At 60.2% G+C, this 17,360-nt stretch overlaps 1 protein-coding gene across 1 annotated transcript in view; it reads left to right on the top strand.

Annotated features, from left to right (window-relative positions):
* TMEM132E (transmembrane protein 132E) overlaps window positions 1–11,660 on the top strand; it is a 54,716-nt gene extending 43,056 nt beyond the window's left edge. The window contains 17 exon segments of the mRNA XM_053892238.1: window positions 209–1,139; window positions 2,574–2,720; window positions 2,997–3,201; window positions 3,991–4,134; window positions 6,448–6,549; window positions 6,551–6,720; window positions 7,743–7,848; window positions 8,200–8,415; window positions 8,418–8,521; window positions 9,413–9,578; window positions 10,565–10,810; window positions 10,812–10,841; window positions 10,843–10,938; window positions 10,941–11,025; window positions 11,028–11,236; window positions 11,238–11,267; window positions 11,269–11,660. Of these exon segments, the coding sequence (XP_053748213.1) occupies window positions 209–1,139; window positions 2,574–2,720; window positions 2,997–3,201; window positions 3,991–4,134; window positions 6,448–6,549; window positions 6,551–6,720; window positions 7,743–7,848; window positions 8,200–8,415; window positions 8,418–8,521; window positions 9,413–9,578; window positions 10,565–10,810; window positions 10,812–10,841; window positions 10,843–10,938; window positions 10,941–11,025; window positions 11,028–11,236; window positions 11,238–11,267; window positions 11,269–11,628 (3,347 nt within the window). The 3' untranslated portion in view covers window positions 11,629–11,660.
* The last annotated feature ends 5,700 nt before the right edge of the window (window positions 11,661–17,360 follow it).

Below are 17,360 nucleotides of genomic sequence, written 5' to 3'. Positions count from 1 at the left end.
TGTCCGGTTTACGCGCACGCTGCAGCAAAAGAAACCAGGCAACGGTGAGCGGAAGGTTAACACAGCAGCACGGGGGGGGGGGGGGGGGGGGGGGGGGGGGGGCGCGCTTGGCGCGGACGCCCGCTGCGGGGTGGGAGGCTGGGGTGCCCTGCCGTGCCAGCACAGCCTCTGCTCACCCCTCTGGGCTCTTTCCCCTGTCTGTCCCCAGCCTCCGGCCGCTCGCACCCGGCCAGCCCCAGCCCACCCGGCCCGCAGGCCGGCCCGGTGCTGCCGGTCAGCTACCGCCTGTCGCGGACGCGGCTGGCCTTCTTCCTGCGGGACGCGCGGCCCCCGCCGCCTGCGGTGGCCAACGGCTCCCTGCAGCGCTCCGAGCCCTTCGTGGTGTTCCAGACCAAGGAGCTGCCCGTCCTCAACGTCTCCCTGGGGCCCTTCAGCACCAGCCAGGTGGTGGCCCGGGAGCTGCTGCAGCCGTCCAGCACCCTGGACATCCCCGAGCGCCTGACGGTCAACTGGAAGGTGCGGGCCTTCATCGTCCGCGCCCGCGTGCCTGCCTCGCAGCCCGAGGCCCAGGTGCTGTTCTACGTGGCCGGCCGCGACTGGGACGACTTCGGCGTCACAGAGCGGCTGCCGTGCGTCCGCCTGCACGCCTTCAGGGGACGCCGGGAGGTCAAGAGCTCCTGCCGCCTCAGCGGGGGCCTGGCCACCTGCCTGGTGCGGGCGGAGCTGCCCCTGGCCTGGTTCGGGCCCCCAGCCCCCGCCGCGCCGCCCGCCGCCCGCCGCAAGTCCCCGGATGGCCTGGAACCCGAGGCGGCCGGGGAGAGTCAGCAGGCTGAGCTCTACTACACCCTCCACGCCCCGGACGCGTCTGGGGGCTGCGGGGGCGCCCGTCGGGGGACCGGGCCCGGGGCAGGCGCCCGCGCGGAGAGCCCCACCCAGCACCCGCTGCTGCGCATCGGGAGCATCAGCCTGTTCCGCCCGCCCCCCAGAAGGACCCTGCAGGAGCACAGGCTGGACAGCAACCTGATGATCCGCCTGCCAGATCGGCCCCTCAAGCCTGGCGAGGTGCTCAGCGTCCTCCTCTACCTGGCCCCCAACTCCTCCTCTCCCTCCAGCCCCAGCGTGGAGCATTTCACTCTCAGGTAGGGGGCATGTGGGGGGAGGGTCCGCCCGCATCCCAAGGTCAAATGCATACCTGGCCGCTTGCAGGGGTGAGCCAGCACCCTAATCCGACTTCTTCCGTTTCTCACTTGAGCTACTTCAGGAAGGCACCTTACTTATTTGAGCCTCAGTGTTCTCATCTGCCCGGTGACAACAAAAAATTCTGCCCTACCTCCCTAGCTCACAGACATGGGGAAGGAGAAATGTTCCTTTTCACAAGCATAGGTATCAAGAATGATAGAATGGGGTTGGAAGGGCCCTTGGGCCTTAGCTGGTGTAACTTAAAATGGTGTACCCATTTTGCAGATGAGGAGACCAAAGGCAAAGAGAAGAAATGGAGATCAGACAGCAGCCCGTTGGCTGGGAGTCAGAAATGAGCAGTAGTGTGCCCATGTGTCAGGACATTTGCCCAATCTTGGAATTAAGAGAAAAATTTTCAGGACTCCCAGCCTTTTCTGTACCCTGAACAGGATACAGTCCACAAATTCAGAAATACCTTAAGCCATATCACATCCCCACAAAACAGAATGGAATTTAAACCATGTTGAATGATTCTGAGAATGTAGCAAAGGCCCCACCAAAATATTCCCCCCACCCCAGGCACTATGCATAGGACCCACAACATTGCCTTTAGCCTCCGACTTCTTTGAGTTCCTGAGTGTACCACCTTAAAGTTCAGATCTTCCTGGAAGGGATGAGACCTGATTCAATGATTGATACGTGAATGTGAATATGGAGTTAAATCAGTCATCACAGATCTGGGCTACATTAATAGGAGTAAACATGTAGAATTAGGGAGGTGATCACCATTCTGCTTTAGCCAGTATGAATCGGAGCATAGCTGAAGTGTTGTAATTTGGTACAGGGCGCTACAGGGTACTTATGTGTGCAGTGTCCCAGAGGACGGTGACCTGAACCTGTGGCAAAAAGTAACAATTGGAAGAGCTAGAGATTTTAGGCCTGGAGAAAAGAGAGACTCGGGGAACACCCGCTCCCCTCCGGCTGTCTGAGAACTGTTACAATTGAGACGAAGGAGGATTGTTCTTTCCTGCCCCAGCAGAACCCATGACTAAGTATAGGAATGGGGTTTCCAATCCTTAAGGGCTTTCTGAGAATGGAATGGGATGTGCACAGTAGTGAGTTTCCCTGTCACTAAGGTATGCAAGTAGAGGTTTGGTAGAACTTGGCAGAGAGATGGGGTAGAAGCGATTGTAGCCTCCACTGAAGGTCAGCATTTTCAGTCACATGATACCAGATTCCCCAAGTTCATCTCAAGCATGAAGTCTAGGACTCAGGGTAATGTACTCACCTGCTCCCCTACTCCCAGCCCCAGCCTGGGGGGTGGGGGTGGCCAGGTGGGCAGCCATCGGGCCTAGGCTGACCCTCTCCTCTTTCTCCCTCCCACTTTGTCCCAGGGTGAAGGCCAAGAAGGGTGTGACCCTTCTGGGCACCAAGTCACGGAGTGGTCAGTGGCATGTGACCTCGGAGCTGCTGACTGGGGCAAAGCACTCAACAGCCCCTGTGGATGTGGCCTGGGCGCAGGGCACACCCCTGCCCCCCTGGTAAGCTGAGGTGGTGCCTCTGCCCACCTCTTTGCAGGATAGCACCTGGGAGGGGTGGGGGAGTTCTTGATGGAGGAAGCCAGACCAACAGAAGGGCTGGGGCTCAGATTGTGGGGGCTCTGGGGTCCAGGTCCGGGCACCTCAGGTGGCTGGAAAAGGCTCAGAAAGCTCCAGGAGGCAGGATGCCAAGGAGGGCAGGGGTCCTCATCGGGGGTCCTCATCCCGAGCTGCTCCCAGCTCTTCCTCCCGGGCTCTGCTTCCTTCCTCCCCCTGCAGGGAAGGCCAGGGGCCCCTGGAGATCCTGCAGCTGGACTTTGAGATGGAGAACTTTACCAGCCAGTCGGTCAAGAGGAGGATCATGTGGCACATTGACTACCGCGGCCGCAGCCCCCTGCCTGACCTGGAACGGGCGGTCACCGAGTTGACGGTCATCCAGCGGGATGTACAAGCCATCCTGCCCTAGCCATGGTGAGCGGGGCAGGTGACTGGGCCAGTGGATGCATAATCTGTCACGGGCGCGTGTGTGTGACAGGCACGTGCACAGCTGAGCGTGTGTATAGATCAACGCATGTCTGTGTGAGCCTGCGGCCAAGTGTGTGCCTGTGAGTAAAGGTGTGTGTGTGTGTGCGCACACGCTCACTGGAGGCAGGCGGGTGCTCTGTGCCTGGTGCTCGAGTAGGACAGCAGAGGCTCACGGGGACAGAGGTGGGAGAAGTCACCCATGGAGAGGGCACTCAGGAGAGGCCTTCCTGGAGGAGGCGGCCATGCAGTTGAACCTGGAAGGAAGGGGCTTATATAACCAGAGATGAGGAGGGTGCTCGAGGCTGAGGATCATGTGGGCAAAGGTTGCGGTGATGGGAACGTGAGTAGTTTGTTCTAAGGAGCAATGGACTTGGGGGGTGCCATGGCTGGAGTCACTGGGCCAGCCTGAGGGCACCTGGAATGGTCAGCAAATGTGTTGGATGTGATGCTGAGAAGCATGTCAGATGTTGAGAGAAGATGGTGGGGGACTGGCGAAGGGTTGTCTCCTGGTGGCACAGTGGCTTCCTGAAGGCTGTGGCAGGAGGCCAGGTGAGCAGAGCACCTGAGAGAGGCAAGTGAGACTGGGCGGAGGCCCCCTCTCTGCACATGCGTGCTGGTGTCCCCAGGGGAAGGACGCGCATCTGAGGAGTGGGGGGCTCCAGGAGCCTGGGCCTTGGCTGGCCTGTCGTGGGAGAGCAGATGACCACCATAAGCACCCCAGTTCATCAGGGTCCCACCCTCCCTGCAGGACACAGAGATCATCAACACGGCTATCTTGACGGGCAGGACGGTGGCCATCCCTGTCAAGGTCATCGCCATCGAGGTGACTGGACTTGTCCTAGATGTCTCTGCCCTGGTGGAATGCGAGTCTGACAATGAGGACATCATCAAGGTGGGCGTCCTGGAGATGGGCCCCCCACACACAGGGAAAGAGGCCTCAGACCTTCAGGGGGAGTGGAGCCCCAAGCCAGTGGGGATTCACATCCCAGGCAGCTCCCTTGGTAGGCAAGTGGAGGAGAAATGGGGGTTGGGGAGAATAGCCTTCACATCCCACGTCTAGCCTGAGGGGGGTGAGGAAAAAGCCTTGGTACTGCTATCCTAGAGGGCTTCCTGCAGGAATTTGAAAGAGGCCATTTGGCAGGCAGAGGGGAGAAGGCAGTGTTGACAGCCTGAGCTCAATCCAATCCAGCAAGTGATTATTGAGCCCTTGCCCATGACAGCCATCAGGGAAGGCAGTGGGGGTAGGGAGGGAGCCTACCCCTCAGGGACACGCCCTGAACCCAGATGCTGGTGACCTCACAGAGAAGCTTCAGCTCTGGGAGGAAGCCCCAGAAACATGCGAGTTAGTCCCAGGGGTGAAGGTCGTGTAAGGAAGGACTCTCTCAGGGCACACTCCCCCAAGTCCTCCAACTCCTGAAGGCCCCCCACCCCCCACCCGCTAGAGCTCCTCCCCAGAGATCCACTCTGGGCCCCCGGTCCTCACAACCCAGCAAACAGGACATCGGTCTGACTCACATGTCCCAATTTGCCACCTCTCCAAGAGGGCCTCCAGATTTGCCCCCCTGCCCCTGGTTTTGGACGGTGGTCACAGGCCATGATGCACAAGGGTGCAGCCCCAGTATCTGTGTGGTGGGTGAGCTGTTTGTTGGGCCAGCCTCCAGCAGGTGCCAAAATCAGATGATCAGACAACAGAATCTGTTCCCTGTGTCTGTAAATAGCTCAGCGTGAAGGAGAACGGGAGGAATGGGCCGTGGGTGTCCTTCTCCCTCTGGCTAACTGGGGCTAGCCTGGAGTGTGCTCGCTCTCTCTCCCCACATTCTGTCCCAGATCCCTCCAGGTCTAGGGAGCTGGAGCCTCACTTCACCCATTCCCCACCCAGAAGAATGCCCCCTTCAAAGTCAGTCAGAGCAGATGGCTGGGTACCCACAGCCCCATCCCCTGCAGAGCAAAAAGCCTTGCCCAGGCCCTTGGGGCTTCCCAGTGCTGGCAGGCTGCGTCAAGAAGAAATAGACCTGCTCTCAAAGGCTGTCACCCCAGTCACCTGCCCCTGCCCCCCCACCTCCACGCTCCCCGACCCCGGCCGCAGAATGGACCAGAACAAAGTCTTGACGGCTTAGATACCAAAGGGGGATTCGCAAAGATGCTAAGTGGAATCTGTTTCCGTTTCTCAATGAAATACACTCAGGTTCTTTATGGAGTTGGCCAACACTCTGAATGGACTTTGCCAGCCTTCTGAAGTGGGAAATGAACATTTCTGGCAGGGCTGCTGTCCCACGTCCCACCACCCCCATCTGAGATGCCTAAGGGAGCTGGCAAGAGTTTGGGACGAGCCAGGGGCTCATCACAGATGAACCACAACCCCGGCCCCCTCCCCACACCCCACCAGAGCCTCCAGAGTGTCCTACCCCCGCAAGCCGCATGATTAGGACCCTCCTCGCACGTGCACGCGAGGGTGGGCACCCAGTGGCCTGTAGCGGCAGGAACACTTAAATGCGTTGCACACAAGATTCACTGCTGCGTGTGCCGGGTACATACTGGGCACACTTGACGTGCACACCCACCTACATCTGCCCTGAGAGTACCGGCACAGGTGTCCACCAGGATGTGTTCAGCAGGCATGTGCCCACCCAGCGAACCTCTAGGAGTATAAGCCGGTGTCCCGGTGGGCATGCATCCGTAAAAGCTGCACCCACTTGGTGGCAACCATCCACCTGTCTGTCCTGATTTTTCCTCTCCCCGTCCCCCACCTCCACCCCAGGGCTAGAGCAGTCCCCGCGCCTGAAATTAACTAGCGGCTCATTTTCCTGGGGCCACAGGGCCAGATGGGCCGTTGAGGAGTCGTGGGCTCAGGACAGGCTCTCTGCCCCCTCTGCACTGTGGAGGGTCCTACCAAGTGACACCTGCACCAGAGCGCAGGCAGTCATGCGGGGCAGGGGAGCCAGGCAGGGGGGGGGGGGGGGTCGTCCACCGGAAGTCTCCTCTGAGGGGTGGTCTGTGTAAATCACGGGCACGCTGGCTCCTTGCCAGGGAGAAAAACCTCCCATAGTAGCCACTGAGAGATGATGCTTGGTGGAGAAACAGTGGGAACAGGGACACCAGAGGCTGGTGTCTCCCGGAGGAAATAAATTCGTCACCTCCCCTCCAGCCCACAGGATGCCCCCTGTAGGGCAAGACAGGCCAACCAACCTCCCTCCCCCTCCCCCAGGTATCCAGCAGCTGTGACTACGTGTTTGTGAGTGGAAAGGAGTCTCGCGGGTCCATGAACGCCAGGGTCACCTTCCGCTATGACATCCTCAACGCCCCCCTGGGAAATGACAGTCTGGGTCCCCAAGCTGCCCCTGCACATCGAACTCTCGGACGCACGCCTCAGCCAAGTGAAGGGCTGGAGGGTACCTATCCTCCCCGACCGGAGGTACAGCCCCTCCCACACACAGTGGACACTCGGGATACTCACAGGTGGACACAGCCCTGGCACATAGTCTGATCCACGCATGTGTGTAAGACCCCAGTGTACACAGTCTGCAGGTCGGTGATAGCAGTCAGCAAACTTATATTGAGCAGCTTCCTGTGTGCCAGGCACTGATGGGTGCTTGAGACATGGGGTGGGTGTGGCCAGTGCCTGACCCGGCCACGCCACGAACATGGTAGACACGGGAAGCCCTGTGCGCAGGGAATCGAGTGGCACTAAAGGAGACAGCCACCTCTTCCTCCAGGAGAAGTCCAAGCAGGCTTCCTAGAAGAGGTGACTCTGAGTATGCCTCTCTGGGGCACGTCCTCCACTCACCCCTCATTGCTGCTGGAGAGGAAAGCCAGCAGGGCAGAGAGAGAAAGAGTGGCAGGCAGCTAAGAGGGGAGGGGAGGGGCTGGGGGAGAAGCAGGCAGCCAAGGGAGAGCTGGCTCAGCTCAGTTCTGTAGAGATTGGGAAAAGCAAGGTGGGGTGGATCGGGATCGGAGCCTCTCAAATTTGAATGTGCACATGAATCCCCTGAGGGCCTGTTCAAATGCAGATTCTGACCCAGTAGGTCTGGGAGGGGGCCTTCTGCAGGGGAACCAGCCCCTGCCCTGCCCCCCCCCCACCAGGTGCTGCTTTGAGTCATGACAGGGGAGTTGAACTCTGCAGCCAGACAGGCTGGGTTTTAAATCCTGACTGCTGTTTACTAGCTGGGCCACCTTGGACTACTTACATAACCTCTCTGTGCCCCCGTTTCTTCGTCCACAAAACGGGCACGTTAACACCTCATAGAATGGTTGTGAGGATTCATTAACACGGGGCACAAGAGACCTGTGTGAAGGGATATTCTGGTTGCTGGATGCGTCCAGAGCAGTAGCAAAGCACGAGCCACGCCCTCTGCTCTCTCTCCAGAGCACGCTTCCCTGACAGTGAAATCTCCTGGTTTTAGCCTCTTAGGCAATCTGGATAGGCTGAATTTCCCAAATCCTCAAGTCCTGGCGCCCTTTTGCTTACTAGTGCCTCCCTCGGCTCACCTCTCTGCTCTCAAGTTTCACAATGAGCAGCAAGGGGAACCAGGCCACACATTCCACACGCTGCTTGGAAATCGAAATCGCACCAGCTAAACCTCCGAGTTCATCTGCTTGCCGCACGGCTGTAAGGATACAATCTGGCCGAGCGTTCTGGCAGTCTGTAACAAGGCTGCCTTCGCTCCAGTTTAGAGCTGAGAACAGGGCCAGGCACATGCCTGGCGCCGAGAGAGAGAGACGGCACTTGTCAGGATTTGACATCAGCTTCTCCCGGGCGTGCCCAGCAGAGGCCGGGAGCACAAGGGGAGGGTCAAGGAGGTGCCTTTCTAGGAGAGGAAAGGCTGGGGACTCCGGGCTCCAAGCTTGTCAGAGACAGAAGGGAACGGGGCAGGGAGGGGGCTTGGCCCCTTTGCACGGCTCCCACCCCACAGCGCAAGGGTGAGGGAGTGACCCCCCCTGTGCCCCGCCCCCCCCCCAGGTCGGCCCGGGTGAGAGCGAGGACGAGGACGAGGAGGAAGAGGAGCGTAGGCAGAGCGCCAGCCGCGGCTGCACCCTGCAGTACCAGCACGCCACTCTGCAGGTGTTCACCCAGTTCCACACGACATCGTCCGAGGGCACCGACCAGGTGGTCACCATGCTGGGCCCGGACTGGCTGGTGGAGGTCACTGACCTGGTCAGCGACTTTATGCGGGTGGGGGCGACCCCCGAGTGGCACGCATGGTGGACAGCAGCACGCTGGCGGGCCTGGAGCCAGGCACCACGCCCTTCAAGGTAGGCACACGGCCAAGGCCAGCAGCTCTGTGGATCTGTGGGCAGAGAACACAGACGTTCCCGGGACGGGATCTCTAGGGCCTCTGGGGTCCACCCCAGCCGGCCCCCAAAACACACTCTCTTCCCCTCACCCTGCCCCTGCCCCCCCCCCCCCCACCACCAGAGGTGAGCTCCTTCACTGCCCCCTTGGTGAAGGCTCTCCCTGCAAGCCCTATCAACATTTACCCATCCGTGTAGATGGCTCGGTGTGTTCCCTGAGAGCAGGTGTGGATGCGGAGAGGCGGCAGAGGAGAGGGCCCAGGAAGGGGAATTCAGGGACCTTAGGAATTCAACTCTGACCCTCTACAGCGGGGGTGCCTGGGCAGAAACCATCCATCTAAGAGGTTGTGAATAATGGCCCCTGGGCTAGGATCTGCCCGCCGACGTGATTTATCTGTAAAGCAGTGGATCCAGTGTTGAAATCTTGGGAGGTTTCTCATTTTTCAAAATCTAGATTTCTGGTTTTACAAAATACCAGGCCCACAATCCCACCTGGCAATCATCAGCTGGTCGATACTGGTGCCTCCTTGACATGAGCGATGAGTTCTATCTGCCAAGGTCCCTACCTTCCCCCTTTGTCTCTCTGACATCGAGGCCAAACATCAATGGCTATTTATCGCTGTGGGGGGCTGTTGTTGACCTTAAAATCTGCCCACCTGTCTCATCCGTGTTCCTGCCTGGCTCTGGCAAGCCCCTGACCCTCACCTGGCCTCTGGACCCTGGTTTCCTGTTGCAGCCCTAAGGCAGAGCCCAAGAGTCTTGCTCCCCCCAGCCTGCCTCCAGGGGTGGGCCTCTCTTGCAGCACTGGCTTTTCTTCCCAGGCTGGGAGTTGGGGGGGTGCTCTCCTGGCCTTCGCCCATCCCTGCCCCACTCTGCCTCAGGTGGGTGTCCCCGCTGACGGAGGTGACGGAGGAGAAGGTCAGCATCACACAGCTGCAGGCCCAGGTGGTGGCCAGCCTTGCCCTCTCCCTGCGGCCCAGCCCGGGGAGCAGCCACACCATCCTGGCCACCACGGCCGCCCAGCAGACCCTCAGCTTCCTCAAGCAGGTAACTGGATGCCCAGCCGGCCAATCTGGGGGCTTGCGGTGTGGAAGGAAGAAGGAAACTCCAGTTTTCCCTGGGGCCATGAGTCCCCAGGTTAGGGCTCGAATGGAAGATCTGTCCTGCCCCTTTGTGCCCTACACACCCAACCCACCCCATTCCCCTGCCATCTGCACCGGGAGTCTGGCCAAGGTCCCGCTTCTTGCATCTGCCACCAGAGATGCTCCTGCTGAGGGTTTCCCCCTCCCAGATTCTCAGAGAACCCCCCGTCAGCTGTGCCTCCACCCCCAGGAATTACCCTCAGTCGTCTCTGGAGCCCCCAGTTACAGCCGCCCCCCCCCCCCCCCCCCCACCGACAGATCCACCAGGGCGTAGGCTACAGGACAGAGGTACAAAGGTGACAGGCAGGAGCACAGGGAGCCAGAAGGCTGCTGTTGAGCACCGGGCCAAGGGTCCCCTGCCCCTAACCTGCTCCATGACCCCAGGCCAATCCCTTCTCCCTGAGCCCTGCTTCCTCATCTGCAGGAGGGGCAGTGCTCAGAATGTTTTAACGGAGGACAAGGGTGGGGTGGGGGTGCATGTTCTCAATGTCCACGTGTCTCATGGGGATGATCCCAAGGTCAGGCATGGAGATATGGGGTTTGCTCTTGCAGCAAAAGGGACTTGAGGTAGACCCAAGGCAGAGCATACGTTCAGCCCATCGAGGGGCGAAGGATAAAGTGGGCGAGGAAATTCTCAGGGCCGTATGAGGCCATATTGAGCCCCCTGACGCTCCCCACAACCTCCAGAGGAAGACTTCCTGCTCCAACAATTCCTCCTAAGCACCTGCCACCCCGTCAGGCACAGTTCCAGGGCTGGGAGTGACAGCAGGGAGGCAGAGTACCCCAGTCCCTGTCCTCATAGAGCTCAGCATCTGCTCGGCATCTCCCAGTGAAGCCAGCCAGGACTAGCTCTCTGACTCCTGTCCCCTTCTCCTCCTCCTCCTCTTCCAGGAAGCCCTCCTGAGCCTCTGGCTCTCCTACAGCGATGGCACCACAGCCCCACTCTCCCTGTACAGCCCCCGGGACTACGGGCTGCTGGTGAACAGCTTGGATGAGCGGGTGGCCACGGTGACCCAGGACCGGGCCTTCCCGCTGGTGGTGGCCCAGGCCGAGGGGGCGGGGGAACTGCTTCGTGCAGAGCTCACCATCGCTGAGAGCTGCCAGAAAACCAAGCGCAAGAGTGTGCTGGCCACGACCCCCCGTGGGCCTGAGGGTGCACTTTGGGCGGGGACGAGGAGGACCCCACGTACGACTACCCCGGGCCCAGCCAGCCGGGCCCCGGCGGGGGGGCGAGGGACGAGGCCCGGGGAGCCGGCCCACCGGGGCACCGCGCTGCCCCCAGCCGAGGCCCCCGGGCCCGGGCACCGCCAGCCCCGCGGTGCCGCCCACAGAAGACTTCCTGCCGCTGCCCACCGCTTCCTGCAGATGCCGCGCGGGCTCACGGACCTGGAGATCGGCATGTATGCGCTGCTGGGCGTCTTCTGCCTCGCCATCCTCGTCTTCCTCATCAACTGCATCGTCTTCGTGCTGCGCTACCGGCACAAGCGCATCCCGCCCGAGGGCCAGACCAGCATGGACCACTCTCACCACTGGGTGTTCTTGGGCAACGGGCAGCCGCTGCGGGGGGCAGGCGGAGCTGTCGCCGCCCGCGGGCAAACCCGCTGGAGACCGTGCCCGCCTGCTGCCACGGCGACCACCACAGCAGCGGCAGCTCACAGACCAGCGTGCAGAGCCAGGTGCATGGGCGGGGCGACGGCTCGTCGGGCGGCTCGGCCCGGGACCAGGCCGAGGACCCCGCCAGCTCGCCCACCTCCAAGCGCAAGCGGGTCAAGTTCACCACCTTCGCCACGCTGCCCACGGAGGAGCTGGCCTATGACTCGGTGCCCGCCGGCGAAGAGGACGAGGAGGACGAAGAGGACCTGGGTTGGGGCTGCCCGGATGTGGCGGGCACCACGCGGCCCACCGCGCCCCCAGACCTGCACAATTACATGCGCAGAATCAAAGATATGGCGTAGGAGGCGCCGTCCCCGCCCCCTCCCCCCGGGGGGGTGGGCTCTGTGTGGGACTGCGACCGGGGACCCCTGCTCACACTGACGCAGGGCGGGCCGAAGCGGATGTCGTACTCCCTGCCCCTGCAGCTTTGCTCTGTGCTGGGCGGCCGCCTGCCCCAGCTGGGCCTTCCCCTGCGGCCACCTCGCACCATACCCAATTGTGCCACCGAAGGCGGAGGGCTCCTTCCTCAGGAGCTTGCTAGGAGGAAAGCAATCCTTGTTCGACTCTTTCCAAACCTCCTCCCATCTTAGACAACCCCCTGCCCCAAAAGTGAGGCATGGAGGCCAAGCTTGGGGTGAGGTGGGCCCACACTGTGCCCCGCCCCTGCCCCCCCACGTCCCCTGTCTTCCCCCTGTGTGGGGGAGCTTTGGGGGGGGTCTTGTGTCACAAGCTGCACAAAGACTTTTCTCAAACCAATATTCAGGGATTTCTGTCCTGCAGGGTGGGGAGACGGCGGGCTGCCCGCCCTGCGGAGGATCTTGCTGTGGACAAAACATGTGGGGAATGGGGGGAGACACTTGTAGCATCTGCTGGCTTCCGGGTGCCCCCTCCCCCTCCAGTCCCTTCCCAGGACCTGGGAGTTGACCCTACAGAGGGGTGTGGGACCAAGCCAGGCACCTTCCTGAGATCTCAGGACTCCCTCCTCTATCCCAACCGGCTGTGGGCGGAGCCTAGAGGGGGAGGAGCCCTGGGCAGGCCCTGAGCAAGCCACACCCCAGCACTGTGGTCTGAGCAGTCCCGGGGAGGCCCGGTCCCCCTGCTAAGCCCACAGCAAGGTCAACACTACGCCTTAGCCCTTAGCCGCTCCTCTCGCTCTGCTGACCACTCCTCCCTCTCTGCAGGGGCAGCCACCCATCCCCCCAGGGAACGGAATCGGTGGGAGGGGGAGGAGGCACCAGGGGATGCTGTGGAGGACCTCGGGATGGGCAAAGGCAGCGGGGAGCCGGGCGTCTCCCTTACCCCTCCCAGCCCACAGCCACTTCTCTCTTGGGTTCTACCCACCACTGTTGTCGGATTTTCTTAAATAAATGGGGGTGACCAGACTGGAGCGGGGCAGCAGCTCCCGGAGAACAGAAGGCGTGTGGTGGCTGGCTCTGCGTCTGGTCCTTGTGCGTGTGTGCACATACACACACACACACACACACACACACACACACACATGCACACTGTGGACACACTAAATGACAGAGATCGACGCCCAGCTGAACCCGGTTGCCCCTTCCTCCCAACATCCACATCCCTTCGGGCCCTGTCTTGCCGAAGCGGGTGCCCACGTCCGGTTGTGAAGGATTTGCTGGCCCAGAAATGTGCCCTTACAGAGAGGTAGCTCCCCTAGGAAATGCCAAGGTTGCCTCGGGAGGGTGGGGCAAGCCTCAGGGCCTCGCCTCAGGAGAAAATGCTTGGGGAGTGAGGGGGCACAGAAGAGTAAGGAGAGGGGGTGAGAGCAGGTTGGTGTGCACACCTGAGCTGCTTCTGGATTCCCTCTCCACCTGTAGTCCACCTTCCAGAGACGGTCCCTCCCCGTCACTGTCACTGTCACCACCTCCCAGGGAGGCCTCTCTTCTGCATGGATTGATGAGGAAAGCCTGGGGGCGGGGTCTCCATGTCCAAGCTGTAGGCAAGATGAGAGCGAGGGCTGTTGGGTGAGCACATGGCCTCCGACGGCCCTGGGGCACTGCTCCCCAGAGGGGCACAGGGGACCTGGCCAGAGCAAGAGCCCAGCCGAGGGCTGCCTGGCCAGCCTGCAGCGCCCTGGACGGGTGACTACAGCCACCAACATCTGTTCCAGAAGGGACCAGGGAGGAGGCCCGGACCTCCCTCCTGGCTCAGAACCAGGGTTGCATTGGCATCCGTGCCCAACATGCTGTTGCCCACCACGAAAGGAAGCCTGCTTTCCTCAGTCCTCTGCTCAACAGATCATGGTGGCCCTGGGGTTGTTGTGAGGACCAAATGACACCACATATGCCCGGCAGGAGATTAAGCTCCTAGTGCACACCTGCTCCTAGAGGTTCCCAACAAATGGAGTTTCTCAGGCCTCAATGTTCAGGATCCATTTGTTTATGCAACACATTAAGCTCCTGCCGTGCACTGGGCCCTCCTGGGGAGCGTGGAGGCAAGATCATGGGCCTGTCCCCCAAGGAGCCCCAGCCCCGCTGGGAAGATGGACGCGTCAACTGACCATGGTTATCTGGAATGATTGATGCTATGATAGCTTTACCCCTGGGTTGGTGGGACGCAGGGGAGGGGGCAGGAGACATTCTCAAACTGAGTTTGCTGAGGATGGGGCCAAAGGCATTCCAGGAAGGGAAGGGAGCGGGTATAAAGGCCCAGACGCCCGCCCTACTCAATACCCTGTACTTTCTTTTGCTGCCGTGGTCTTTGCGCATGTTTTCTTTGTCTCTCTATGCGCATGCTTCTGGAATATGAGTCCCAGGTGGTAGGGGGGAACACAACAAACATACGCAAAGTTGTGGAGGCCAGAGGCAGTGCGGTGGGTCAGCATGGACTGGGGAGTCAGGCTCAGACTAGAGGTTCAGACGGTCTCTGACTGGGTGCCTACAGGGGCACCCAGCTGCGGAATTGTCAACTGCGTCGTCCTACCTGGGGATGAGGGGGAGGAGACACGAGCCACTGCTTGCCACAGAGACCTCCTTCCCTAATGAACCTCAGAGACCAGGCTGCCCCAGAAAACAAGGTGGAAGCTTCCACAGAGGTGTCTGTCAGCATCCAGGCTTTCACAGACAGGGAAACCAGGACCCAGAGAAGGGGAGCCATTGGCCAAAAGTCACACAGCAAACAATAACGGAGCCAGCGGCCTGCCTCCTGCTCTGTCCTATAATTTGTGTCCCTTTCTGTTCATCCCTCACCCCCTGTCCGGATGCAAGAACTCAGAAGCAATTGCTAGAAACAGCGAGCCCTGACCCTCGTGCAGTTCAAGAGGGAGCAGGCTTGGAGGGAACGAGACAGGACATTAAGTTAACAGCCCCTCTGGAATGGCCCTGGCACCGAACTTCTCTTTAAAAATTTGTCTTCAACCCCAAAAATGAATCGAGGGACCTTGTAAAGAATAGTTATTGACGGAGAGCTGCTCGGGGAGCACTGAGACACCGGGCCCATGAATCAGCTTGCGAGGGAAATGAGATTTCCCAGACAGCCAGGCCTGGCAAAGGCAGAGCCAGAGGTACAGAGAAGCCACCTCGAGCCTGTCCCCACCCTGGTGCTCAGCTCCTTGCCCCACCCCACACCGCTAGCTCCCCACCCCCACCAGCCCTGCATGTGTCTCCGTGCCCGCCTTCAACAAATATCGACGGGCACCTACTATGTGCCAGGCACTACATTCCCCCTGAGAGAAGTCTTCAGGAGAAGAGGGAGAAGCCATGGAGCCTGTTGAGAAGGCTGAAAATAGAATGCATGGGTCGGAAGAAAGGAAACTCTCAACTGAAAGGATGATTCTTCCAAGACAGGTTGGCAAGGGACGCCTGGGTCTGACAGTGCATTTGCTGTGTGGCCTTCAGCCAGTGTATCACCAGCTCTGAGCCCTCGTTTCCCCTTTTGTACAAACATGGAAATCACTACTGCTAGGCCATGTCCACTGACCTCCCTCACAAGGCCCCAACTGTTTTCAACACCTGTATCACTACAAAGCGTCTAGAGAGGTAGGAATTACTACTCCCATTTCCAAGAGACCATAACACAGAGAGGGCAGGTAACTTGCCAGTGGTCTCCAGCTCAGAAGTGACCAGGCGGGCAGCTACAAATCTATCCTCCTTTTGCTACCTCCTTAAGCACCATTGGCAACTGAAGAGGAAAGAGGTTGCAGAGATTTGGGGGAGGTTAAGAAGGGGGGTCTCTAAAGATTTGATGGGCTGTGATGGGGGCAGCCTGTGGGGCCACCATTCAAGGCATGGATAGATCACGGAAAGTGTCTGGGGACAGATGGAACATTATGAACACTATGACCTCTCTGCCATCGTCAGAGGGACAGTACTCACCTGCTGAGAGAATTCTATGACTTGCCTCGTGGCACATAACGGATAAACGGCAGAGTCCGGATGCAAACCCAGATTACGTGGTTCCAAGTTCCAGGTCTTTCCGCTGCCCCGCACCGCCCTCCTCAGCGGGCATCTGGACTCCAGAGGATCGTTCTGATGAGGCCGAAAGAACAGCCAGGCTGGGAATCCAAGGGCTTGTGCAAGTTCTCAGCCACGAGTCTGGCGATGGCCATGTGTGGAACAAGCCAGGACCCTCAGCTAGAATCCAGGGGTCAGATGGTCCCTCCAGTCCCTTCAGTCTTGATGCTTTGTGTATCTTCAGGTGGGAATCCCTGGGCACCACCCAGCCCTGCCAGGCCACACCTCCCCCACCTTATAGAGATAGTTGCTGTGGGGGTAGAAGGGAGAGTAATGGGCCTCAGCGGTCCTCAAAGCTCTGCCAGCCTCTATCCGACGCCAGCATGGGTTTGGATTGACCGTGTTTGGGGTGGGAAGAGCATGGTGAAGGAGCAAAGGCGGGTGGGAACGGTAGCTATCCCTGTGTGAGCCAAACAGGCAGTGGGTCTCGGGGCTGAGACAGAGCATGAAGGGTCCCCTGCCCACAGGGAGCTCCCAATCTGATGGCAGAGACCAGAATCTGTTCCACGGGAGCTCCCGGTCTTGGGGGAGGGGGCGGGAAGCCACCTGTCTGTGATAAACGACCAATCTGATCAGGGCAGCAGGTCGCACCCTGAAGAAAGGACATCATGCATTCAGAGAGATATAAGCACTGAGCCCACAGAGCAGAGGGGATGAAGTGGACATGGAAAGCAGACAGCTCATCCAGGAAGGCAGAGGGGAGTGTCAGGGGCGCTGAGGGGAGTTGTGAGGAAGGGTCTACCAGATGGCTGGGACTGGGAAATCGGGACCCAGCACTCAGAGGTTTGGGAGATGGGATGGATTTCTCCTGGAGGAAAGGGATGGAGTCCTGCGGGGTCCTGACCAAGAAGAGTGGGTATGGGGAGGCAGGATGTGACCCTCCCTCGGTGACCCTGGAGAAGCCCTGGGCTGCTGGGGAGAGAGCCGCTGTCCAGGCCTGGGAGAGGCAGGGGAGAGGGCCCCAACCCTTTACACCCTTAGGGGAGGAAAAGGAGACTGGCGCATAGTGGGGAGGCCTGGATGGGGGCCAACAGGTTTGGATTCCAGCCCCCTGGGCATCCCCATTCGCAACGGGCCCTGGCATGAATCTCTGGCCCTCCTCTGGCCCCCTCCTCTGGCCCAAGGGATCTGGACTGGATGGCATCAGAGGGCCCTCCCGGACTGACCCTCCCATCAGGAGCCCCGTGGTGCCCCGTTTGCAGACACATATACATCAATTCGAGCACAGGGATCACTGTGCCAGGCAGCCCCTCCCTGGGGCAGTAGGAGGGGACCTCAGGGAGGGGTACTGTGGCTGCTCCCCATAGCTCTCCCACTCCCTCCTGGAGCGGCCCCGTCAGCCAAGAGAACTGATGGCGAGCAGAGCAGGGCTAGGCACGGATCTCTGCGCCCTGCCACCCAGCACTTGCCCTGAAAGTGGCCTCCACCTACAGACCTATCCGGGAGGGGGGTGGGAGAAAGCCACAGCCAATGGAAGGAGGCAAGCGAAGGGTCACCTAGGCACCCCCTCTCTGCCCTCCTTATTATTTACTCCCCACAACCACCTGCACAAGACAGAGTGGAGC

The sequence above is a fragment of the Panthera pardus genome, unplaced genomic scaffold (assembly GCF_024362965.1).
Source record: "Panthera pardus isolate Hobbes unplaced genomic scaffold, ASM2436296v1 HiC_scaffold_3, whole genome shotgun sequence".
NCBI lineage: Eukaryota > Metazoa > Chordata > Mammalia > Carnivora > Felidae > Panthera > Panthera pardus.
This window is presented reverse-complemented; position numbering and strand designations above follow the sequence as displayed.